At 42.8% G+C, this 27,089-nt stretch overlaps 1 protein-coding gene across 5 annotated transcripts in view; it reads left to right on the plus strand.

Annotated features, from left to right (window-relative positions):
* Nucleotides 1–6,621: 6,621 nt before the first annotated feature.
* Nucleotides 6,622–27,089, plus strand: part of PLVAP (plasmalemma vesicle associated protein) — a 31,474-nt gene continuing 11,006 nt past the window's right edge. For all 5 annotated transcript variants that reach the window (XR_008843558.1, XR_008843557.1, XR_008843555.1 and 2 more), the window contains exons 1-3: nucleotides 6,622–7,244; nucleotides 17,636–17,702; nucleotides 22,030–22,613. Coding sequence is in view for 1 of the 5 variants with exons in the window: in XM_056518220.1 (XP_056374195.1) it covers nucleotides 6,873–7,244; nucleotides 17,636–17,702; nucleotides 22,030–22,613 (1,023 nt within the window). In the remaining 4 variants the exon portion in view is untranslated. The remainder of the gene's footprint in view (nucleotides 7,245–17,635; nucleotides 17,703–22,029; nucleotides 22,614–27,089) is intronic.

Genomic DNA, 27,089 nt, shown 5'->3' on the forward strand with positions numbered 1-27,089 from the left:
CTCCCAGCATGCATGGTCTGTCAGTGCATGCTGGGAGTTATAGTTTTGCAACAATTGCAACAGCTGGAGGCACTGAGGTAGGAAACGGACAATGTTTCCCAACTAGTGTGCCTCCAGTTGTTGCAAAACTACAACTCCCAGCATGCCCAGACTGCCCAGGCATGCTGGAAGTTGTAGTTCGGCAATATCTGAAGGATCAGATGTTGCCGAACTACAACTTCCAGCATGCTTGGGCAGTCTGGGCATGCTGGGAGTTGTAGTTTTGCAACATCTGGAGGTCCACAGTTTGGAGACCACTGTATAATGGTCTCCAATCTGTGCTCTTCCAGATGTTAGAGAACTACAACTCCCAGCATGCCTGGACAGACTGAGCATGCTGAGATTTGTAGTTTTGCAACATCTGGAAGAGCACAGATTGGAGACCATTATACAGTGGTCTCCAAACTGTGGACCTCCAGATGTTGCAAAACTACAACTCCCAGCATGCCCAGAAAGCCAAAGGCTGTCTGGGCATGCTGGGAGTTGCAGTTTTGAACCTCTCAGAGGAAGCAGTGAGATCGCTTTACGACGATCTCACTACTGCCAATGAAGATGCCGCCCTGCTGCCGAAACTCACCTCCAGGACCGCATGGAGGACGCCGGGACCGCTCGGGACCGCTCGGGACACCGCTCGGACGGGTAAGTGATGCCGGGGGACGGGTCAGGGACACTTATAGAGCGGTGTGTGTCCCGATCCCCGTGATCGGGACTCACACACCGCGCTGCTAAGTATTTTCATAGCGAAACGCTGCTATCAGCTAGTCAGATTTGACCAGCTGATAGCAGCGATCGCTGGGGGGGTGGGGGATGAAACCCCCCGTGGTCGCACGGTAAGATGGCTGGCTATCAGTGATAGCCACCATCTTTCCGGGCGCTGCGGGGTGCCGCGAGTAGCGGCAGTAATGTTCATGACGTACCTGTATGTCATGGGTCGGGAACACCTTGCCACCCATGACGTACAGGTACGTCATAGGTCGGGAAGGGGTTAACTGAACTGTGATTGGTTGCTATGGGAAAGTCACTCAATTTTTTCTCCCACACAGCTTGATAAATCTGAGCCTATATAGGGGGAGACTTATCAAAACCTGTCCAGAGAAAAAGTTGCCCAGCTGCTCATAGTAACCAATCAGATTGCTTCTTTCATTTTGCAGGGGCCTTGTTAACCCCTTAAGGACCAGGCCCATTTTGGCCTAAAGGACATCTGACCATTGTCACTTTAAGTATTAATAACTCTGGGATGCTTTTACCTTTCATTCTGATTCCGAGATTGTTTTTTCGTGACATATTCTACTTTATGTTAGTGGTAAAATTTAATCGATACTTGCATCATTTCTTGGTGAAAAATTCCAAAATTTGATGAAAAAATGTAAAATGTTGCATTTTTATTATTTTGAAGCTCTCTGCTTATTAGGAAAATAAACATTCCAAATAAATTATCTATAGATTCACATCTACAATATGCCTACTTTATGATTATATCATAAAGTTGACATGTTTTCACTTTTGGAAGACATCAGAGGGCTTCGAAGTACAGCAGCAATTTTCCAAATTTTCACAAAATTTTCAAAAACAGAATTTTTCAGGGACCAGTTCAGTTTTGAAGTGGGGTTGAAGGGCCTTCATATTAGAAATACCCAATAAATTACCCCATTATAAAAACTGCACCCCTCAAAGTATTCAAAATGGCATTCAGTAAGTGTGTTAACCCTTTAGGTGTTTCACAGGAATAGCAGCAAAGTGAAGGAGAAAATTCAAAATCTTCATTTTTTACACTCGCATGTTCTTGTAAACCCAGGAGAGAAATCTTCCTAAAATTTGTAACCCAATTTCTCTCGAGTAAGGAAATACCTCATATGTGTATGTAAAGTGTTCGGCGGGTGCAGTAGAGGGCTCAGAAGGGAAGGAATGACACTAGGATTTTGGAGAGTGAGTTTTTCTGAAATGGTTTTTGGGAGGCATGTTACATTTAGGAAGCCCCTATGGTGCCAGGACAGCAAAAAAAAACAAAATAGAAAAAAAAACACATGGCATACTATTTTGGAAATTACACCCCTCAAGGAACGTAACAATTACACGCCACAGGTGTTTGACGACTTTTCGTTAAAGTTGGATGTGTAAATGAATTTTTTTTTCACTAAAATGCTGCTTTTCCCCCAAATTTTACATTTTTACAAGGGGTAATAGTAGAAAATGCCCCCCAAAATTTGTAACCCCATCTCTTCTGAGTATAGAAATACCCCATGTGTGAACGTCAAGTGCACTGCAGGCGCACTGCAATGCTCAGAAGAGAAGGAGTCACATTTGGCTTTTGGAAAGCAAATTTTGCTGAAATGGTTTTTGGGGGCCATGTCCCATTTAAGAAGCCCCTATGGTGCCAGGTCAGCAAAAAAAAACTCACATGGCATACTATTTTGGAAACTGCACCCCTCAAGGAATGTAACAAGGGGTACAGTGAGCCTTAACACCCCACAGGTGTTTGACGACTTTTCGTAAAATTTGGATGTGTAAATTATAATTTTATTTTTTTTGTTCACTAAAATGCTGCTTTTACATTTTTACAAGGGGTAATAGGAGAAAATGACCCTCAAAATTTGTAACCCCATTTATTCTGAGTATGGAAATACCCCATGTGTGGACATCAAGTGCTCTGCTGGCGCACTACAATGCTCAGAAGAGAAGGAGTGCCATTGAGCCTTCGGAGAGTGAATTTGTTTGGAATGGAAGTCAAGGGCCATGTGCATTTACAAAGCCCCCCCCCCCCCCGTGGTGCCAGAACAGTGGACCCCCCCCCCCCCCCCCCCCCACATGTGACTCCCTTTTGGAAACTGGCTGTGCAAATGAAAATTTAACGAAAATTTTATTTTTCATTTTCACGGACGAATGTTCCAAAAATCTGTCAGACACCTGTGGGGCGTAAATGCTCACTGTACCCCTTATTACATTACGTGAGGGGTTTAGTTTCCAAAATGGGGTCACATGTGGGGGGGGGGGTCCATTGTTCTGGCACTATGGGGGCTTTGTAAACACACATGGCCTTCAACTTCGGACACATTTCGGTTACAAATTTTGGGGGGCTTTTTTCCTATTTTCCTTTGTGAAAATGAAAAATTAAAGGTAACACCAGCATTTTAGTGAAAAATTTTTTTTTTTCATTTTCCCATCCAACTTTAACGAAAATTCTTTAAACACCTGTGGGGTGTTCAGGCTCACTATACCCCTTGTTACACTCCGTGAGGGGTGTAGTTTCCAAAATGGGGTCACATGTGGGTATTTAATTTTTTGCGTTTATGTCAGAACTGCTGTAAAATCAGCCACACCTGTGCAAATCACCAATTTAGGCCTGTACCTGGTGCGCTCTCACTCCTGAGCCTTGTTGTGTGTCCGCAGAGCATTTTACGCCCACATATTGGGTATTTCCGTACAAATTTTGGGAGTCTTTTTTTTGCTTTTACCGCTTGTGGAAATAAAAAGTAATGTTGCAACATCGGGAGGGCTACAGTTTAGAGACCACTGTATAGTGGTCTCAGACTTTAGCCCACTAGATGTTGCTAGGCAACTCACCGGCTTTCGTAGGATCCAGGGAGCCGCATAGCCGTCCTCTTCTGCCACCTGCTGCCACAGCCGATCACTTCGTCCCCGGTCTCCTTCGGTTTCCCTGTTCTGCCCCGCCTATTGTGGGTGGGCAGGACAGGGAAACCAAAAGTTAACCCCCCCCCCCCCGCCCCCGATCTGCTATTGGTCATTGCGTCTTGACGACCAATAGCAGGGCGTAGGAGGGGTGGATCGTGGGTGTCTTAGACCAGTGTTCCCCAACCCCCGGGCCGTGAACCGGTACCAGTCCGTGGATCAAATGCTACCGGGCCGCCCGAGGAACTTTGAATAATTTTACTGTGGCGGCCGAGGAGCAGAGCATTTCGCCCTGCCGAGCCCGCCCATTTGTGTGACAATAGCGAATGAAAATTCACTATTGTTACACTGATCCTCCTCCTGGCCAATCAGGGAGTGGGTCCTCCCGCTTCCTGATTGGCCGAAAGGCAAACCTAAGTGCCTGAAGTGCAGCGCTAAGTGCCTGAAGAATTCACACAGGTCCGCTCACACTGTTACTGTACTTACATCTACCTGCAGCAGTCTATAACGAGACTTCCTTGTGGGGATGCACGCGATTCGTGACATCATCGCATACGCAGCTCAGGACGTTGGGACGCTGACGTCCCGTGCGGCGCCTGTGATGACATCACCTATCACGCGCATCCCAGCAAGGAAGTCTCATTATAGACTGCTGCAGGTAGATGTAAGTACAGTAACAGTGTGAGCGGACCTGTGTGAATTCTGAGTGAGTGAGATAAACTTGCCTAATATGAGGACCTGCCCGATCACCAGGGGCAAAACTATATTCTTAGGGGGCATAATTGTTTAAATACCGGGGGTAATATCTATCTGAGGGCCTGTATAAACCTATTGGGAAACGCTACCTGATCATCAGGTAGGGCTCCCCATTAGGTAGACATCAGTGATGGGGATCATATTTATCTGGGGGCATGTTTACCTACTGGGGAGCCCTACCCGATGGGGGTCATATCTATCTGGGGGCCTGTCCTCATATGGGGAGCCCTACCTGATGGGGGTCATATCTATCTGGGGGCCTGTCTTCATATGGGGGAGCCCTACCTTATGGGGGTCATATCTATCTGGGGCTTTGTCCGACTACTGGGGGAGCCAACCCTTTCTATTAACTGGGGGCACATATCTATCTGGGACATTATTTACTAGGGGAACCCTACCTGCCTACCTGATAAAGGGACATACCTTCCTGAAGTGGGGGGCTACCGACTTAATATGGGAACTTACTTTTTAGGGGCCCTATTTAGCTAATGAGGTGACATGTTTAACTATTTAACAAAGGAGACCTACTTAATTAACAAGCGGGCCATGGAAAAATGATCAAACGTTTACCGGTCCGCGGCGATAAAAAGGTTTGGGAGTACTGTCTTAGACAACCGTGATCCCCCTTATATTCTGGGTCATCGGGTCACCATAGACCCGTATGACCCGGAATCGGCGCAAATCACAAGTGTGAATTCACCTGCGATTTGCGCCGATCGCCGACATGGGGGGTGTCTGATGACCCCCTGGGCATTTGCGCCGGGTGCCTGCTGATCGATATCTGCAGTCACCCCGGTCCGGTCCCCGCCCGGCGCGGGGCAGGGACCGAAATTCCCCATGACGTACGCGTACGTCCTTGGTCCTTAAGTACCAGGGAGCTAGGACATATGCGTACATCCTTGGTCCTTATGTGGTTAAAAATGAAAGAAGCAATCTGATTGGTTGCTATGGGCAACGGGGCAACTTTTCCTCTGGACAGGTTTTGATAAATCTCCCCCTACGTCTCTCATAGTTGAGGTAGGCCTATGATGAAAATTACAGGCCTCTCTCATCTTTTTAAGTGGGGGCTGACTAAATACTTTTTGCCCCACTGTATATTGCTGGGTTCACATTACAATTCTGCAATACGTTGCACACATATGTCAGGATGCCAACATAAACATCCATGTCCTAGCTTGAGCCGTATAACCTTAATGGCCTTAACATAGTCAACTAGACTAGAGTCAGACTATTTCCCATATGTATATATGTATTTTACAGAAAAATAGCACACCAACATACTGTCAAATAGTGATGTGAACCCAGCCTAATGTAGGATTTGGAGGTTTGTCTTTATGTTGTTTTAATGGTCTATGGCAGTGGTCTCCAAACTGTGGCCCTCCAGCTGCTGCAAAACTACAACTTCCAGCATGCCCAGACATCCTTTGGCTGTTGTAGTTTAGCAATAGCTGGAGGGCCTCATTTTGGAGACCACTGGTCTATATGTTAGGAAACAGTTTTTGTTGGTTTATTATATACAGCACCATACAGTGTAGAAACTTTGAAACGTATAGGCCCAGATTTACTAAAACTATTTCATTCTTTTTCATAGTGCAAACCTGACTTCAAATGTGTTATATTTATCAAAGTGTCTCACATTGATCTGATTTAAGTTCATACCAACTTTGATTTGACTTACTTCAAAGCAGAATTATGACAACTTTGGACACATTCTTTGGTGCATATAGATGATGCTTCGTTTTCTAATACATTCATTGTAGCTCAATAAAAAGACAGGAAAAGACAATTTACTAAGAGCAAAACATTACAGATCTGTTAAAAAATATATTAAATTGATTAGGTATAATGGATCCTTTATATCTTTATTTGTTATCCTAAGTATAATCTTAACAAGCCGACAAATTACACAAACCACTTAAAAATATACTTTATTACACTATAGTAATACACTAGATTAATACACAGTTGTTGTTTATGTTTTATAACTATGTCATGATATGTCGAATTTATATCAGGAATGGGATATTGTCCAAAGAATAAAATGCATGAAATAGCATCAGCAGGTGCCAAGTTATTTGATTTTTTGGAGTATCAGATACTCATAGAAAAGTATAAACTCATTTGAAAGTTTACAGAATATTTAATAACTCTTTAGTAAAATATTTGTTCCATTACACTTAAATATTTGTTTTTTCACAGGCCTGACTGTTATGACAAATTTGAGGAAGTTGAAAGCATCCTGGGCAGCAGGAAGGAGCCAGACATTGGAACTAAAAAAATAAAAAATAATATAAACAGTAAGTCCGAACACTTTATGTGACTGACCCCGCCCTGTCCTACAACCTTTCTCTAGATAGAATGTACTGCCACATGTAACAAGTCTCCAGTGAGGAAGGATTGCAGTTTACAGATTGCTATCAGGGGCCAGAGACGTTAGCTGAGAACCAGCCATGGACCCAAACTATGCAATGGCAAAGTTTGGATTGGAGTCCAAGAATATTCTCAAAACTAAGCACAGAGGCTGTTGGTATTATACCAAATATTTCTTCTTTTTCTTATCTATAATCCAGTTCCTCATTATCCTCGGTCTGGTTCTGTTCATGTTATATGGAAATGCCCATGTAAACACAGAACTTCGGCTGATGAGTGTCGAGAATCGCTACAAGAACCTGACACTCGATTACACCTGGCTCAATGGCAATTATTCTCTGTTGAAAAGTAAGCTTTCCAGCGTAGAAAAGGAGAATCAAAACTGCACAAAAATATTAGATTCAGCCATAAAACAACTGGGAAACAGAACAGCGAAACCACCTATAATGCTGGTGAGTACCAAAACTTTATATCTGTTTGAGCTGATTTATATATGATAAGAACCAGCATTTTAGCCATAAAGCTAGTTACATATCTGTCGTGTTTAACAATTGTTTTCAGGAATGAATGAAATATTAGAGGAGTGTAACAGATGACCAGGCATGCCTGCTGTACCCTGGCAAGCATTGTAATCACTAATGCACTTTTTATATAATAAATCTATATGTAAATTCACAAATGCTGCATACAATGCTGTCTATACTGTAGGTGGTGTCCAGATGTCCAGGATTTTACAGAAGCTGGAGTGCTTCTGCAGATTCACAAACACATAGGAATGGTCTCGGAGATAACTATGTTTTGTCGCCGGGTCCGGCCCTACCATTGACACGTGGGACCATTGGTCCCAGGCAGCACTTTTCAGGGGCGGCACTTTGCTGCCCGAGATTTTTTTTGTATTACCATATAATAATAAGGGGGAAAAAACGGGTCCCACGACTCCCACCGGGACCTATGGTACGGCCAGTCCTGCATCAGGCCGGCCCTGCCTGTAGCATCTTTTCATGCAAAAATGTTATCACTTTTTCTAAAGTTATAATAGACTTTAGAAAAGTCTATGACTTTATTGGATGTACAGTTGGTAGTAGGTCTGGTTTTATGCATTGGTACTACTGACAGCAGCTTCAAAGTGAAGTAAAAATGCAGCCTTGTTGACATGACCATTTGCATTATAACTGTTTTACTATATAATTTACAAAATTGGACAAATTACTGTTTGTAGGGTTATAAACATATGCTACTTTCTATTTTTTTTTTTTTTTTTTTATCTGCAAACTACATTGTTCTTGGCACTGAAAAAACAAAAGCAAACCATATGGAGAATGATGGTAGTATGAACAGAGTCTAATGTATAAATTAAAAAGACAAAAATGTACAATGCCTTCCTTTCATGTTTACCCATAATTGTAAATTGTACTGAATTTTCTTCGTCGGTTTTAAGTAAAAGGGACAATATACAAAATGCATGAAAACCCGTATTTCCATAGAACTAGTATTTTTAAAGTTCAGTCTGCATATATAGCCAGATTCCACTCTTTATCCCATCCCATCCCTCTGTTCTGATTGACATAATGGAAAGTTGAAAACCAAGCACCAAAATGTTTTACGGTATATGGTCAACTGCACTGCAATGCTAATGCAGGTGTTGCTTTTAACTAAATGAAGAATAAACTAACAAAGCAGTAGGAGTACATATGTACCGTATAACATCAGATTGTCAGAGGTTAAGGATATCTGTACATAGCCTCTTAACACAATCCTTAGGGAACTCATTGCATGTCCCCATACAACATGCAGACAAAGAAAATGTGTGTCACATTCCCTATTCATCATCGGTTCAACTCAGAAATAAAATGCAACAGCCACTGGACAAATAGGAATAACTAACCACTTAAAGGGGTTGTACAGGATTAGAAAAACACTGCTTTTTTTTGCAAAAACAGCATCACTTCTGTCCACAGGTTGTGTCTGATATTGTAGCTCAGCTCCACTGAAGTGAATGGTACTGAGCTGCAGTACACAGGAGTGGTGCTGTTTTTGCAAAAAAAAAAAATAAAAATAAAAAAAAAAAAGGAAGCAGCACATTTCTAATCTTGGACAACCCCTTTAATAAACGGAGGTTTCTGAGTTATCTAATGGACCATATTTTTCAGATTTATGTGGCCATATTCTGGACACACAGGGTATTTTATACAAAAAATAAAATATGTTTTTTCCAGCCCAGTCTAGTGACATAATGAAGGTAAAGTAGTGGATTTGCATGCCATATTTTTTTTTCTAGTATAAAAGAATAATTTCTTATATGCCCCCTGTACAGCTCTATATATTTCCTGTGAGACATATTTAAAAGGGAGTGGAAATTAAAAAGGCGTATGCAAAGACAAAATTATAACTTTTTGGACCAGAAAAGGGTCAGTCTGAGACAAGACCATCATTCATATAGAAAAGTCTCATAGAAATACCACATTGAAAGCAAATATCTGACTGAGCAATGATAGAGGCTAAGAAGAGTACAGTATAATAGACCCTGTGGAGAAAACTGTAATGTGTAGGAATGTCCCTTGAACTCACTACAGTAGAACTAAAAGAACCCACCACTTTTTTCCAGTCCCAATCCCCTAATCCAGACATGTATATGCTCCACTTGATTGTAGCATTATCAAATGGCTTAGATACACTAGAATGCAATAACTATATGGATCAAGGGTTTCACCAAGCCACATCAGTAAGTCTCGAAATATAGTAGAAATATATCAAGAGAACAGATGTCTGTAAGTAATATAGTAAATATAGTAAAAGGTAGCAGAGTCTGAGAATATCTGACCCAAATATACTAACCCACCACCAGCTCAGAACCAACTAACAAGGAGAGTAAAGGAGGTGAAGAATGTGTCAAAGAGGAGCATGAGGATGACACATTAGCTGCTATCCAAGCAAGAGATACTGGCAGGAATTTATCATTGGATTTACCTGTTTTTTTTTATATAATTGTTGCAGAATTTGTCGCAGTGTAACATTTGCAACTTTTTATTTACACAAGAAATCAAAGTGGGTAGATACACACTGATTTGTAGTAACAAATGCAGTGGTAATGGATTTATCAACATATAGGTGTGCGCCATATTTGGTGTATTTCTTATTCTTGCTTTGCTTCTTTCAGATAAATCACACTGCAAAGTGTCAATGTATTCTAAAGGATGTAGGCTACGCCAGTCTCCCCGGATAAATCTCTTCCTGTCAGATGTAACAAGCAGGAGAGATGTGTAAAACTGCATCTCATAGAATTGCTGTCCAGAGACATTAGAATGTTGTCACTTTAGTAGGTTAAAATGTGTATTCCCTTACGTCCTAACCAGCAGCACAAGTGGGGGGTGTTCTGCCCCTGTGAAGCTGGCAGGACGGTGGAATTTTTAATTCCGCCCAAGCAATTTAAATTAATTAGCCCCCCCATAAAAGGCCTCCTCCCCTAGGCCATCTCGCTTTTTTTCTGTCCTGTGTAAGGACAGCAGGACGGTGCAGGCTCCTTTGGAGCCTGCCTGGATGTCTCCCCTGTATTGGGGAGATATTTTTGGGGCGCAGTACCTTTTTCAACTGCCCCCTGTTTTTTTCTCTTTATATTAGCTGGGCCTCCGGCCTGGTTTATCTTAAAACTATTTGTTTTTGACTATTTTATTTGCTCAAGGATCCGGTGATCCCTCATAGCATTAGGGATGCCGCTGCGGGTTTTTTTCTTACCCGCCTGGCGTCCCACGTGTCCCGGCGCACGCTCGCCTCCATTACACTGTGCGAGCCGTGGACCGGAAGTACGTCATCTGACGACTTCCGGTCCCGGCCTCACTTTCTTCAGCGCTTTGCGCTGCCTTTTAAGTTTATACTTAGGTGAAAATTTAGGCGTGAGCCCTTTCCTAGTTAGGGAAGGGCTCAGTGGATAATTTTTATTAAAATTTCCCTCCGGGTGTTTCAGCCTATTGCAGGCTGGTCTTTTCTGAAGGGGGCGGGGCTTCCGGGCCCCTTCCCATATAAAGACAGCTGAGACCTTCATTCAGTCTCTGCTGCCATCATAGCTAGTCCTATTTACAAGCCTAGCATTAGTGGTTAGAGCTCCTATCTGCATTATAGGTATCTCTCCCTCTCTATTTGGCGTTAGGGCGATAATAATTTTGTTTATTATCCCTAACTTATTTTCTTTCTTTCCAGAGTCATGTCTACTCCTTCCTCTAGTGACCCACACTCTGGTGGTCGTAAGGCTAGCGCCAAAAAACGCCATCTAGCTTGCGCCAATTGCGGCACTCCGCTTCCGGACGCTTACGAATATAACAGGTGTCCCGGTTGCCGTCCACCCCCTAATCCAGCTGAACCTACTGTACAGGACATGTTCATCTGGATGAAGGAATTTATGGGAAATTCCATATCTGAAATTAAGAGTGCTCTTGTTCCCAAAAGAGCTAGAACTGAATCCACTCCTCCTTCTGTGGCGGAAGAATCCGTTATGTCGATCGATGTATTGGACCAGAGGTCATCTGTACAGTCTGAACAGCCTGTTGAGGTGAAGATGTGTCCGCCTCTTTTCCCTGCGGAAAAGACGCAGAGATTACTTAGGTCCATCCGGTCAAGGGACCAGGATGTTGACCAAGGGGAAGCCTCTGCATCCACCTCTAGAGAACCTTGGGTTTTCAAGGTGAATGATGCACGCAAAAAGATGATGAAGGCTGAGTGGAAGCACCCAGATAAACCTGCGCTTGTCACTCGTACCTTCAAATTGATGTACCCTCTCTCGGACGCGGAATCTGATTCCTGGATGCCACCTCCTAAGGTTGATATGGCAGTAAATAAACTGTCCAAGAGAGTCTTGGTTCCCGCGGATGATGGAAGCAACCTCCAGGACCCGCTTGATAGGAAGGTGGATTCCCTTCTCAGACGCACATATTCAGCAGCATCAGCGTCTGCCTCTGTGGCTATTGCCTCGGGAGAAGTGTCTGACTTCGTGAAGGAGCGTGTGGAGCGCATACAGACTGAGATTGACAACAATGTCCCCAGGGAAGACATCTTGGACAGCTTCAAGACACTCCTCCTTGGTATAGACTTCCTCTGCGAGGCCTCCCAGCAACACCTTAAGCTAGCTGCCAAGTCCATGGCACTCGCTTCTGCTAGCAGACGTCCCTTGTGGTTACGCCCTTGGGTAGCGGACAACACCTCCAAGTTTAACTTGTGTGGGATGCCTTTCGAGCCTACTTGGCTATTTGGTTCTGAGCTGGATCGCATAATGGAAGGTTATGCTGACAAGAAAGGCAGGTGCCTTCCTGTTCAGGCCTTTCGGGGTAAAGGTAGAGCAAGAGGGGGGAAGTCCCAGGGCCCTCCTAGATCCCAGAGACGTCAGTCCTTTCAAAAACGTGGTGGAGGTCGCGGCCGCGGTAAAGACCGGAAGGCCGAGCTATGACTCTCCACTGACATCCACCAACGTTTTCCCTCTCCCTTCCCCTCAAGTGTTTGTTGCAGAGAATCTATCTGCCCATCCTCCTCCAGTAGGAGGACGTTTAAGTTTATTCCTTACAACCTGGATGCAAGAAATCCAGGATCCCTGGGTTCTGAAGGTTATTCAGTCGGGGTACAGGATAGAATTTACCTCCCCTCCCCCAAGGAAGTTTGTCTTAACAAAGTTACTTCCTCAGCCAAAACAGGCTGTCATAGAAACCTCAGTTCTCCAATACTTGGGAAAGCAAGCTTTGGAAGAAGTTCCCCCAGATCAAAGAGGATCTGGCGTCTACTCCCCGATATTTTTGGTTCCCAAACCAAATGGCGACTGGCGCATGATAATAGACCTGCGCTACCTAAACCGATTTATAAGGAAAAGGCGGTTCAGAATGGAAACCATTCGCTCGGTGGTCAGTATCCTGAACCCACAAGATCTCATGGTCACTATAGACTTGAAGGATGCATACCTTCATGTCCCTATATTTCCTGCCCACAGGAAGTTCTTAAGAATCGCCGTCACCATAAAAGGTATGGTAAGGCATTTCCAATTTGCTGTTCTACCGTTCGGCATTACCTCCGCTCCCCACACCTTCACAAAGGTGGTGGCTCCAGTTGTCTCTGCTCTAAGACTAAAAGGCCTAGAGATTGTTCCTTATCTAGACGACTGGTTTTTAAAAGCCGCGACTCTAGACATTCTTCAAGCTCATCTTCAACTGACCCTGGATTTTCTTCAACACCTAGGGTGGCTCATAAATTGGGAAAAATCCGAGATCATCCCATCTACCTCAAGAAGGTTTCTGGGGTTTGTCCTAGACTCCTCTCGGATGACGCTGTCTCTCACCCCAGAAAGGAGAGAGCGCGTCATAAGAGCCGCAGAGTTTTTGTCGGTACCACGCAGAGTGCCCATCAGAACTCTAATGAAGATGTTGGGCCACATGTCAGCGTCTGCAGAAGCAGTCCCCTGGGCCCTGTGGCACCTCCGACCTCTCCAAGATCAGGTCTTGACTGCCTGGAATCGCAACCCCAGTGGGTTGGACAAAAAATGCACCCTGTCGTCCGAAGTCCGTGCCTCTCTCAGGTGGTGGACGAACCTGACAGATGGGAAGTCCTTGATTCAACCTCTGTGGATCACTCTGACCACGGACGCCTCCCTTCTAGGGTGGGGAGCCCATCTGGACGACCATCCGGTCCAGGGTACCTGGACCCCTCAGGAAAGGTTACTCTCATCCAACATGAGAGAACTGAGAGCAGTTCGTCTTGCGCTCCTCCACTTTGCTCCCCATATCTTAGGGAAAGCAATAAGAGTCCGGTCAGACAACACCACTGTAGTGGCTTATATCAACAGACAGGGTGGCACAAAGTCCCAAGTGCTCCTCAGGGAGACCGGACTTATTCTATCATGGGCAGAGCTCAACCTATCCCACCTTGTTGCAGTCCACATCAAGGGGGATCTCAACGTAGTGGCAGATCGTCTAAGTCGCGGGCTTGCAGTCCAGGGAGAATGGTCTCTCAACGAGAAGATCTTCAGGAGGATAACCCTGAAGTGGGGTACACCAGAAATAGACCTCATGGCAACCCGGCTGAATGCCAAAGTGAGCAAGTTTTGTTCCCTTTACAAGGAGGACAATCCGGTGGCGATAGACGCTCTGTCCATCGCATGGAGGTTCAGGCTGGCCTACATATTCCCTCCACTTTCCATGATACCCAGGGTATTGATGAAAGTCAGGCAAGACCAGACCTCAGTGATTGCCATCATCCCATTCTGGCCGAAGAGGTCTTGGTTCACCCAACTCATGAGGATGAGTCAGGGGTGTTATTGGAGGCTTCCCCACGTGCAGAACCTTGTGTCTCACAACACAGGATCCTGCCTAGATCTGAGGAGACTCAATCTGACAGCCTGGAGATTGACAGGACCCTACTAAGGAGTGGGCTTCCTGCGGAGGTCTTGAGAACTATTGCACACTCGAGAGCAGAGTCTACAAACAAGGTTTACTCCAGGATAAAGAAGATTTTCCTTCAATGGTGTGCAACGAAAGAGGTAGTTACCTCAGATCCTCCTCTTTCTGCAGTACTGCGTTTTCTCCAGGATGGCCTTGACAAGGGTCTTAGCCCATCCACCTTAAAGGTTCAGGTCGCAGCACTCTCTGCCTTCCTAGGCAGGTCTCTATCACAAGAATCCCTGGTTAGAAGATTCCTCAAAGGGGCTGAAAGACTTAAACCTACAGTTCTCAGACCTATTCCCAGTTGGGATTTAACCACTGTTCTCAGGGGGTTATGCGCTCCCCCCTTTGAACCTCTGGAAGAAGTAGACTTTAGGTATTTATCCCTTAAAGTCACTTTTTTATTGGCCATAACCTCAGCCAAGAGAGTGGGTGAGCTTCAGGCCCTTTCGGCTTTCGAGCCTTACACTGTTTTTCTACAGGACAGAGTCCTGTTGAGGTTTTTACCTACCTTCCTTCCTAAGGTTCCGACTTTCTCCAATACCAACCAGGTCATTTCTCTTCCAGTTCTACTGCCTAATCCATCCTCTCCTGAAGAAGCGGTTGACCACACTCTGGACATCTCTAGAGCTCTCAGAGTCTATATCTCAAGAACTGGAGAATTCAGGAAGTCGGAACACCTCCTTGTCTCTTTTTCTGGAAAGAACAAGGGCTTGAAAGCCTCTAAACCTACCCTAAGTAGGTGGATTAAGGAGGCAATCCGAGAGACCTTCATAGTCCAGGAGCTAACTCCTCCTGCCTTTGTCACTGCCCATTCCACTAGGGCAGTCTCTACTTCCTTTGCTGAGAAAAGGTCTGTTCCTCTGGAACAGATTTGTGCTGCTGCTTCTTGGAGCACCCACAATACTTTTTTGAGTCATTACAGGGTTAATGCCAAACGATCGGAAGAGTTGGCCTTTGGGCAGTCAATCCTAAGTGCCACTCTGCCGTAGTCCCTCCCTATTTGTGTTGTTACTCGCTAAGTCCCCACTTGTGCTGCTGGTTAGGACGTAAGGGAAGCGTTAATTTTTAACGTAAATTTGTTTTCCCTTAGTCCTAACAGCAGCACACAAATTTCCCGCCCTAAACTTTTTTGTTACTTGTTATTAAGCGAGATGGCCTAGGGGAGGAGGCCTTTTATGGGGGGGCTAATTAATTTAAATTGCTTGGGCGGAATTAAAAATTCCACCGTCCTGCCAGCTTCACAGGGGCAGAACACCCCCCACTTGTGCTGCTGTTAGGACTAAGGGAAAACAAATTTACGTTAAAAATTAACGCTTTGTTTAACTATCCCCCAGATAAGCAGCGGCACCACAGATATCTTGTTCTGTTCCAATAAAAACTGTTAAATGTGCATGTTTGTATGGCAATTGTGAGCATTGTTTAGCTGACAGTTCTTTTCTAACCATCATCTTTTGAAACCAAATACATAGCATAGGCTCTGATCCGTTTTGGAATTGCTTATGTTTGTAATTTAAATCATTGTGATAACAGGTACATAATTTTGCAATACGCCAATATACACTGCTCAAAAAAATAAAGGGAACACTAAGATAACACATCCTAGATCTGAATGAATTAACTAATCGTATGAAATACTTTCGTCTTTATATAGTTGAATGTGCTGACAACAAAATCACACAAAAATTATCAATGGAAATCAAATTTATCAACTCATGGAGGTCTTGATATGGAGTCACACTCAAAATCAAAGTGGAAAACCACACTACAGGCTGATCAAACTTTGATGTAATGTCCTTAAAACAAGTCAAAATGAGGCTCAGTAGTGTGTGTGGCCTCCACGTGCCCGTATGACCTCCCTACAATGCCTGGGCATGCTCCTGATGAGGTGGCAGATTGTCTCCTGAGGGTTGTCCTCCCAGACCTGGACTGAAGCATCCGCCAACTCCTGGACTGTCTGTGGTGCAACGTGGCATTGGTGGATGGAACGAGACATGATGTCCCAGATGTGCTCAATCGGATTCAGGTCTGGGGAACGGACGTGCCAGTCCATAGCATCAATGCCTTCCTCTTGCAGGAACTGCTGACACACTCCAGCCACATGAGGTCTATCATTGTCTTTCATTAGGAAGCACCAAGGGCCAACCGCACCAGCATATGGTCTCTTATCTCAGTACCTAATGGCAGTCAGGCTACCTTTGGCAAGCACATGGAGGGCTGTGCGGCCCCCCTAAGAAATGCCACCCCACACCATTACTGACCCACTGGCAAACCGGTCATGCTGGAGGATGTTTCAGGCAGCAGAATTTTCTCCACGGCGTCTCCACACTCTTTCACGTCTGTCACATGTGCTCAGTGTGAACCTGCTTTCATCTGTTAAGAGTACAGGGCTCCAGTGGCGAATTTGCCAATCTTGGTGTTCTCTGGCAAATGCCAAACGTCCTGCACGGTGTTGGGCTGTAAGCCTAACCCCCACCTGTGGATGTTGGGCCCTCATACCACCCTCATGGAGTCTGTTTCTGATCGTTTGAGTGGACACATGCACATTTGTGGCCTGCTGGAGGTCATTTTGCAGGGCTCTGGCAGTGCTCCTCCTTGCCCAAAGGCAGTGTTAGTGGTCCTGCTGCTGGGTTGTTGCCCTCCTATGGCCTCCTCCAAGTCTCCTGATGTACTGGCCAGTCTCCTGGTAGCGCCTCCATGCTCTGGACACTATGCTGACATACACAGCAAACCTTCTTACCACAGCTCGCATTGATGTGCCATCCTGGATGAGCTGCACTACCTGAGCCATTTGTGTGGGTTTGTAGACTCAGTCTCATACTACCACTAGAGTGAAAGCATTGCCAGCATTCAAAAGTGACCAAAACATCAGCCAGGAAGCATAGGAACTGAAAAGTGGTATGTGGTCACCACCTGCAGAACGACTCCTTTATTTGGGGGCGTCTTGCTATTTGCCTATAATTTCCACCTGTTGTCTGTTCCATTTGCACAACAGCATGTGAAATTGATTGTCAATCAGTGTTGCTTCCTGAGTGGACAGTGTGATTTCACAAAAGTGTGATTGAAGTTACATTGTGTTGTTTAAAGGGTTACTTCGCTCCCCAGCATCCGGAACATTGAGTTCCGAAAGCTGGGTGCTGGGTGCGGGCTTCTGTGTTCATGCCTGTCCTCTCGTGATGTCACGCCCCCTCCCATAGACTTGCATTGAGGGGGCGGGCGTGAACACGGAAGACCGCACCCAGCGTTCGGAACACAATGTTCCGGACGCTGGGGAGCAGTGTAACCCTTCAAGTGTTCCCTTCATTTTTTTTTTGAGCAGCGTTTAAATATATGGTTGTCTATTGCGACTAGCCTTCTGTTTTGTTTTTTTAGAACAAACATTTAGTAATGTTTATCCATAAAAATTAATGTTTCCTGCATGTTTTCTTTTTTAGCCCCCACCTCTTGAAATATGTAAACCGTACCAATTTGCTCTAGATCGTCTTAACACGACCTATATAAGTAAGTATCGTGACACTTAACACACTTTATATATTTTTAAATAAGTATTCATTTAGATTAAGGAGACATTTTTTAATACCTGGAAATTTAATATGTTTTATTTCACAGTTTTTAGACTCATTTACTATGGGATTTACAGATTTACAATTCGGGAAACGTTTTCTGAGCAGCTTTTTCTTGGTGGAAATTTCCAGCCACTTTATCACAGGATTTTCTGTGAATTCAATAGTAATTCAGTCAGGTTGTGAAACCACACCCCTTTTACGACCGACCATGCCCTCTTACGGGTGGCCACCCCCCTTTTTTGGGTTTGTAGGTTTATTATGCACCAAAAAATGTGGCACAGTGCCACAGACACAATTTGTGGCGAACTGTGCCTTATTTTGGTGCACAACCCGACAAAACAGGTCAGGTTTGCAATAGTAAATGAGGGCCATTGTGTCTCTTTCCTATCAGTTTAAGGATGCGTTCCCACCTGGCGTATACGCAGCGTATTTGACGCTGTGCAAAATTTGCGGCAGCAGCTGGAAATACGCTGCATATTTCTCGCTCACTATACATACAGGGCTTTCCGGCAGCAGCCCTATGTGTGCAGTGAGTTTTGGAGGCGGAGCCGCGCGTCACAGTCACGCTGGCACACGGCCCCGCCTCCAAAACTCACTGCACACATAGGGCTGCCGCCGGAAAGCCTTGTGTGTATGGTGAACGAGGGATACGCAGCGTATTTCCCGCTGCTGTCGCTAATTTTGCGCAGCGTGAAATACGCTGCATATAAGCCAAGTGGGAATGCACCCTAAAGGGGTTATCCCGGATTGAAAAATCAGAGCTAATTACTTCCAAAAACCGCACCACACCTGTCCTCAGGTTGTGTGTAGTATTAAATCTCAGTTCCTTTAAAGCGAATGGAGTCAAGTTGTAATACTACACACAACCTGAGGACAGATGAGGTGCTGTTTTTAAAAATTCCTCCAGATCTGTAGATTTTATTCAACTTCAACTCAAAATTATTTTCACTTTTTTGCCTTGATAGGAGTAAAAGTGTTTAGCATGAGAGATGGGTAATCCATATTCAAATATATTGGAAACATTTACCATCATGCAGGTTGAAAGGAAATGCTATTACCTGTAATAGTAATTTTTATTTTTCTACTTCTTGCTATGATAGTGAGGCTATGTTCACATGGGCATTGTCTGCATGGAAAATATCCGTGTGGACATTGTCCTGACAGCGGAGGGACCACTCGGAAATGTGCTGTCTAATAGATGGCAATGCATTTCCAGACGGACTCCGTAATCATCTGCAGTTAAATCAATGGGACTGCTGCAAAATCTCTAATGTGGAATTCCGCACAGAAATTCCATTCTATGAACATATCCCAAACACTAGGATATCAAACAGAGACTGGGGCAAGCTTCTTAAAGATCATACTTACATACATACTGAAGCTGTGCTACATGCCTGACCAGTTAACAGAAATTTCTGACCAACGATGTCCTTTCTATAGCAGAAGGAATTTTGTACCACAATAGACATCCATGAAATCTAAATAACCTATTAACTATCTATTAAAATCGGTATATAACCACAATTTACTTAAATTTATAATACCAAAAATGTAATCACACATACAAAATAGCATATCAAGCATGATTTTTTACATTTCAAAAATGATAAAACATATACATAAAATATTACAAATAATGAGGGTAAGAAATGATGATATATAATAGAAATGAATGGTGTGGTCTTTGTAGTATAGGCAGAGGCGTAGGTTGTAGCTTCAGGGCCCAGATGCAAAATCTGTGAAATCCCATATGCCAATTATATCACAGGTCTTTAATGGGACAGATGTGCTTTGGGGCCCCCTTAGGCACCAGGGCCCCGTTGCGACTGCTACCTCTGCACCCCCCACAGCTACGTGGTAAGTATACATGTAGACACTGTTAGTAGTCTATGTAACTAAAAGTCCTACGGGTAAAGGGAAAAAGAAATACGTCCCCAAAGTAATCACCCCAGAAAAATGGAAGGATATATACACATAGTGTGAACAAAGTACAAGTATAAATAGCAGATAATATAGGGAACACAATACAGACTACTTCACATAGCGCACTGATGTATACTGTCCCTGCCGCTATTGGGACTGAGCAGCTCTAGCTGGGCAGGATGTATACAATGTATATCTCCAGCCCAGCAACAACATACAGTAAAGCAGAGATCTGTATAGATGGCTGCTTTACTGTAAGGCCTTGCTGGGCAAAGCACCATGTGCTGGGCCAGTATCGCTAACACTTACATAACTATACGACCTTACTATGAGTAAATAATATATTTTAAAGTGAAAAATTAGGTTGCCACTCCACATCACTTCTCCAACCACACCAGTCCTCGGGTTGTGTGTGGTTTTGCAACTCAGTTCCATTAAAGTGAATGGAGCCAAATTGTGATACCCCACACAACCTGAGTTGTTGGTGCTGTTTTTGGAAGAAAGTTGTTTTTCTTTTCCTAGATAACCCTTTTAATGCACAGTTACTATATTTATTAAACAATGCACCCCTATGGGTAGTCCTCATTAGCATTTTAAAAATCAATCTGGATCTAATACAGAATAAAATAAAACATTGCAAAGGGCTAACGGTCCCCACACACCTTCATGAAAAGTTGACCAACCCATCCAGGGACCAGATAAGAGCCTCCCGACTCTCCCCCAGCAGATGAAGTCAAGGAAGAATAGGGATGGGCAAGATGGATTTCAGCTACCCCTTTTTTTTCTGACAGTGGCTTCTCTTTCAAGCCAAACAATCATGCATATGGGGTGAACCGGAGTGATACCTGTTGATGTAATGATGTTGGGACACTGTTGAGCTTGTGGTTGTATTATCTAGCAGCCTAGCTGCAACATATGAGGAGATTGGGAAATTAAGAGCTATTATCCTCATCAGCAAAATTATTATATTTTTGTTGAAAAAAATGTTCACTAGTTGTCTTAGAGGCAAGAATGTTAAAATATCAGTACAGAGGTTTCACGTCACGCCCCCTCAATGCAAGCCTATGGGAGGGAGCGTGACAGCTGTCACACTCCCTCCCATAGGCTTGCATTGAGGGGGCAGAGTGTGAAGTCACACGGGGGCGGAGCCGTGATGTCACACAGCTCCGTCCCTGTGATCGCCAGTAATCAGACCTGGAGCGAACACGATCCAGGGACTGATTCTAATAAGGGTGCTGCGTGCAAGATCACAGGGGTCTCCAGCTGCGGGACCCCTGCGATCAGGCATCTTATCCGCTATCGTTTGGATAGTGGATAAGATGTCTCAGCGCCAGAGTATTACTTCTATTAAAAAAAATCTTAATCCTTTCAGTACTTATGAGCTGCTGAAGTTGAATTGTTTTTTTCTATCTAAGTGCTTTCTGATGACTGTCCAGAGTAGAAGCAAATCCCCATAGCAAACCTCTTCTACACTGCAGTTCCCGAGACAAGCAGAGGTGTCAGCAGAGAGCACTGTTGCCAGACAGAAAATAACAACTCAACTTCAGCAGCTGATTATTGGAAGGATTAAGATTTTTTAATTAATAGAAGTAATTTGCAAATCTGTTTAACCTTCTGGAGTCAGTTGATAAAAAGTTTTGTCTGGAACACGCCTTTTGTTACATTACATTAAGTTGTTACATCAGAAACTTATTAAAAAAAAATACTAATAGAGCATATTAAACCTGGCACACAGTATGAATAGTATAGTAATAGTATTATGTTTATTTGTTTGCATATTATTTGTTACAGTCACATATAATCATTAGTGTTGAGCGGCATAGGCCATATTCGAATTCGCGAATATTCGCGAATATATGGACGAATATTCGCGAATATATGGACGAATATTCGTCATATATTCGCGAATATTCGCATATTCGTTATATTCTCGTTTTATTTTCGCATATGCGAATATTCGCGTATGCGAAAATTAACATAAATGAATATTGACATATACAAAGTTAACGCGCGCGTAAATTAAAATTAGCATATGCTAATTTTCGCATATGCGAATTTTCGCACGCCAGTCTCACACAGTAGTATTACAGCCTTCTTTACACCACACAAGCTGGAAGCAGAGAGGGATGATCACTGTGATGTGTACTGTGAAGAAAAAAAACAAACAAAAAAAAACGAATATTCGTAATTACGAATATATAGCGCTATATTCGCGAAATTCGCGAATTCGCGAATATGCGATATTCGCGAATAATATTCGAATTGCGAATATTCGCGAGCAACACTAATAATCATGTGATCTTATCTAACTGTCTTTTTTTTGTTTTGTTTGTGGGCAGTTGACATACTTCAGTTAAAGCATGCACTATTACTTCATCAGAGCAATCATGACAGGTATAAAGAGAGCTGTGACCAGAACATTTTGGCTCTTACTACCAAAGGCAACCAAACAGTTTCTGAAATAGCAAAGCTTCGGAGGGAGAAAGAAGACTTGGAAGCTCATATTAACAATTTACAGACTGTTTGTAATGATATCAACAAGAGGTTTGACGCAGAGTTGGACGTGATGAAAAGAAACTTTGACAGCCTTGTGGGCAGCGGTGACCATCACCGTTATTCAAATTGCTGGCCCATAAGTAATGAAATTAAAAGAAACATAGACCAAGCAATAAATAGGTTGAAACAAGATGTGAACAATGTCATGTATGAGAACAGCCAGATGAAGACAGAAAATGGTCGAGTGAATAATGATTTTCAGAAATGCAACCAAGAAAAGAAGGATATTATTTCAGAGAAGACTAATCTGTCCATAGAGAAGCTAGGACTGGAAAAACAGTTGTCTGAAAAAAAGGAAGAAATTGCCAAGTCTTTCTCAAAGTATATGAAAAAGGAAGAAGAACTGGAGAATTGTCGAAAGATGCAGGTGGGTGGCGCTTAATAACTAGTGGTGGTAGTTGTTACTTTTTGCCTGCAACTGTTGCAGTAGTAGTATTTATCTCCAGTATGTCACTGGTGCTGAAACTTACATCTCTATCTTCCTTTTTGTGTGTGTGTGTGTATATATATATATATATATATATATATATATATATATATATATACATATATATATATATACATATACATATATGTACCAGTGTATAGTTTATGGAACAGAATAGTACCAGCATTGAAGCTAGTAGAAAAGGCACATGTTGGCAATAAATATTCTAATAAGATAAGCAGATACATGATGGGGAGATTTATCATTAACCCCTTAACGACAATGGACGTAAATGTACGTCATGGTGCCGTGGTACTTAACGCACCATGACGTACATTTACGCTCCGCCATGACCGCGAGCACCGGAACGGTGCTCGAGTCATGTGCTGCAGGTCCCGGATGCTATCAGCAGCCAGGGACCTGCCGGTAAAGGTGGACATTCGCGATCGTGCGGATGTCCGCCATTAACCCCTCAGATGCCGTGATCAATACAGATCACGGCATCTGCGGCAGTGCGGTACTTTAAATGGATGATCGGATCGCCCGCTGCGCTGACACGGGGATCTGATCATACAGCATGGTGGCCGGAGGTCCCCTCACCTTGTTCCGGCTGTCTCCCGGGGTCTCCTGCTCTGGTCTGAGATTGAGCAGACCAGACCAGAAGATCACCGATAGTACTGATCAGTGCTATTTCCTATGCATAGCACTGAACAGTATTAGCAATCAAATGATTGCTATAAATAGTTCCCTATGGGGACTATTAAAGTGTAAAAAAAAAAAAAAAAAAAGTAAAAAAATTTTAAATAAAAAAATAAAAACATTTGAAAAATCCCCTCCCCCAATAAAAAGGTAAAACGTCAGTTTTCCCATTTTACCCCCCCCCCCAAAAAAAATAAATGTATACACATATTTGGTATTGCCGCATGCATAAAAGTCTGAACTATTAAAATATATTGAAACTTATTCTGTACGGTGAACGGCGCAAACGTAATATTTTTTTTTTAAGTCCAAAATTGCTGCTTTTTTGTCACATTTTATTTCAAAAAAATTTTATAAAAAATTTATAAAAAGTAAAACCTAAGCAAATGTGGTACAGAAGATGGCGCAAAAAATGAGCCCTCATACCGCCCCATATACGCAAAAATTAGAAAGTTATAGGTGGTTAAAATAGGGCAAGTTCAAACATACTAATTTTGTTAAAATGGTTTGAGATTTTTTTTAAGCAGTACAATTATAGAAAAGCCCACAGAATAAAGAAAACATGTCATTTTCATGGAAAGTGTACAGCGTGAAAAGAAAACCTTCCAAAATTTCCTAAATTGCGGTTTTCTTTTCAATTTTCCCACATAAATAATATTTGTTTGGTTGCGCCATACATTTTATGGTAAAATAAGTGATGTAATTACAAAGTACAATTGGTGCAGCAAAAAACAAGCTCTCATATGGGTCTGTGGATGGAAATATAAAAGAGTTATGATGTTTAGAAGGCAAGGAGGAAAAAAACGGAAATGCTAAAATAAAATTGGGTCTAGTCCTTAAGTCCAAAATGGGCCTGGTCCTTAAGAGGTTAAAGGGGTACTCCGGTGGAAAAGTTTTTTGTTTGTTTTTTTAAATCAACTGATGCCAGAAAGTTAAACAGATTTGTAAATGACTTCTATTAAAACTCTTAATCCTTCCAGTATTTATTAGCAGCTGTATACTACAGAGGAAATTCTTTTCTTTTTGGATTTCTTTTCTGTCACGACCACAGGTGTCACATCTACTGACACCTCTGTCCATGTCAGGAACTGTCTAGAGCAGAAGAAAATCCCCATAGCAAACATATGCTGCTCTGAAGAGTTCCTAAAATGGACAGAGGTGTCAGCAAAGAGCACTGTGGTCATGACAGAAAAGAAATCCCAAAAGAAAAGAATTTCCTCTGTAGTATACAGCCGCTAATAATTACTGGAAGGATTAAGAATTTTTTTTATAGAAGTAATTTACAAATCTGTTTAACTTTCTGGCATCAGTTGATTTAAAAAAAAAAAAAAAAGGTTTTCCACCGGAGTACCCCTTTAACCCCTTAAGGACTGAGACCTTTTTTGCAATTCTGACCACTGTCACTTTATGCATTAATAACTCTGAGATGCTTTTACCGATTATTCTGATTCCGAGAATGTTTTTTCATGACATATTCTACTTTAACATAGTGGTAAATTTTTGTCGTTACTTGCATCCTTTGTTGGTGAAAAATCCCCATATTTCATGAAAATTTAGCATTTTCTAACTTTGAAGCTCTCTGTTTGTAAGGAAAATGGACATTCCAAATAAATTATATATTGATTCACAAATACAATATGTCTACTTTATGTTGACATCATAAAGTTGACATGTTTTAACTTTTTGAAGACATTAGAGGGCTTCAAAGTATAGCAGCAATTTTCTGAATTTTCATGAAAATTTCAAAATCTGAATTTTTCAGGGACCAGTTAAGTTTGAAGTGGATTTGAGGGGCCTTTCTGTGAGAAATACCCCATAAATGACCCCATTATAGAAACTACAACCCTCAAAGTATTCAGAATGACATTCAGAAAGTTTGTTAACCCTTTAGGTGTTTCACAAGAATAGCAGCAAAGTGGAAGAGAAAAATCAAAATCAGCATTTTTTACACTAACCTGTTCTTTTAGCCCCATTTTTTTTCATTTTTAAAAGTGGTATTAGGGGAAAAATATGTTGACATAAAGTGCTCTGTGGGCTCACAACATGTCTCAAGAGGGAAAGAGAAACTGTGGGATTCTTTTTAAATCAAATTTTGCTGTCATGGTTTTTAGGGGCCATGTTGCATTTAGGAAGCCCACATGGTGCCAGAACAGCATAATAACCCCCACATGGCATACTATTTTGGAAACTTCATCCCTCAAGGAACATAACAACCTTAACACCTCACAGGTGTTTGACAACTGTGCATTGAAGTTGGACTTGAAAATGGAAAATTAGATTTTTAACACTAAAATGATGGTGTTACCCCAAATTTTTCTTTTTCACAAGGGGTAATAGGTGAAAATTGACCCCAAAATTTGAAGCCCAATTTCTCACGATAAAGAAAACGCCCCATATGTGGACATGAATTGTTCTGCTGGTGCACTACAATGCTCAGAATAGAAGGAGTAAAATTTGGCTTTTTGAAAGAGAATTTTGCTGAAATGGTTTTTAGGGGCCATGTTGCATTTAGAAAGTCCCCAGGGTGCCAGAACAGCAAAAAAAAAAATAAATAAAAAAAAAAAAAACCACATGGCATACTATTTTGGAAACTACGCCCCTCAAGGAACGTAACAAGGGGTCCAGTGAGCCTTACACCTCAGAGGTGTTTGACGACTTTGCGTTGAAGTTGGATGTGAAAATGGAAAATGTAATTTTTAACACTAAAATGATGGTGTTACCCCAATTTTTCCTTTTGACAAGGGTTAATAGGTGAAAATGGACCACAAAATTTGAAGCCCAATTTCTCCCCATTAAGAAAATGCCCCATATGTGGAATTTAAGTCCTCTTTTGGCGCACTATAGGTCTCAGAACAGAAGGAGCACGATTGGTCTTTTGTAGAGAGAATTTTGATTAAATTGGCCTCGTGCATTTAAAAACCTGCCATAGTGCCAGAACTGCAGAAACCCCCCACATGTGACACCATTTTGGACACTACACCCATTACAGAATTTAATAAGGGGTGCAGTGAGCATTTACATCCCACTGGCATTTGACATATCTTTGGAACAGTGGGCTGTGCAAATGAAAAATACAATTGTTCCAAAAATCTGTCAGACACCTGTGGGATGTAAATGCTCACTGCACCCCTTATGTCATTCCGTGAGGGGTGTTGTTTCCAAAATGGGGTCACATGTGGGGGGGGGGGTCCACTGTTCTGGCACCACGAGGGGCTTTGTAAACACACGTGGCCTTCAATTCCAGACACATTCTCTCTCCATAAGCCCAATGGCGCTCCTTCTCTTCTGAGCATCGTAGTTCGCCCGCAGAGCACTTTACATCCACTTACAAATTTAGGGAGGCTTTTTTCCTATTACCCCTTTTGAAAACGAAAAATTTGGGATAACAAATTTCATAATAAAAAAATTTCATTTTCATATCAAACTTTAACAAAAATTTCTTCAAACACCTGTGGGGTATTAAGGCTCACTATACCCCTTGTTATGTTCCATGAGGGGTGTAGTTTCCAAAATGGGGTCACATGTGGGTGTTTTTTTTCTTGCGTTTATGTCAGAACCGCTGAAACGATCAGCCACCCCTGTGCAAATCACCTCAAGAGTACATGGCGCTCTCTCACTCTTGAGCCTTGTGCGCCCGCAGAGCATTTTACGTCCACATATGGGGTATTTCCACATATGGGGTATTTCCGTACTCAGAAGAAATTGTGTTACAAATTT

The sequence above is a fragment of the Hyla sarda genome, chromosome 1 (assembly GCF_029499605.1).
Source record: "Hyla sarda isolate aHylSar1 chromosome 1, aHylSar1.hap1, whole genome shotgun sequence".
Taxonomy (NCBI): domain Eukaryota; kingdom Metazoa; phylum Chordata; class Amphibia; order Anura; family Hylidae; genus Hyla; species Hyla sarda.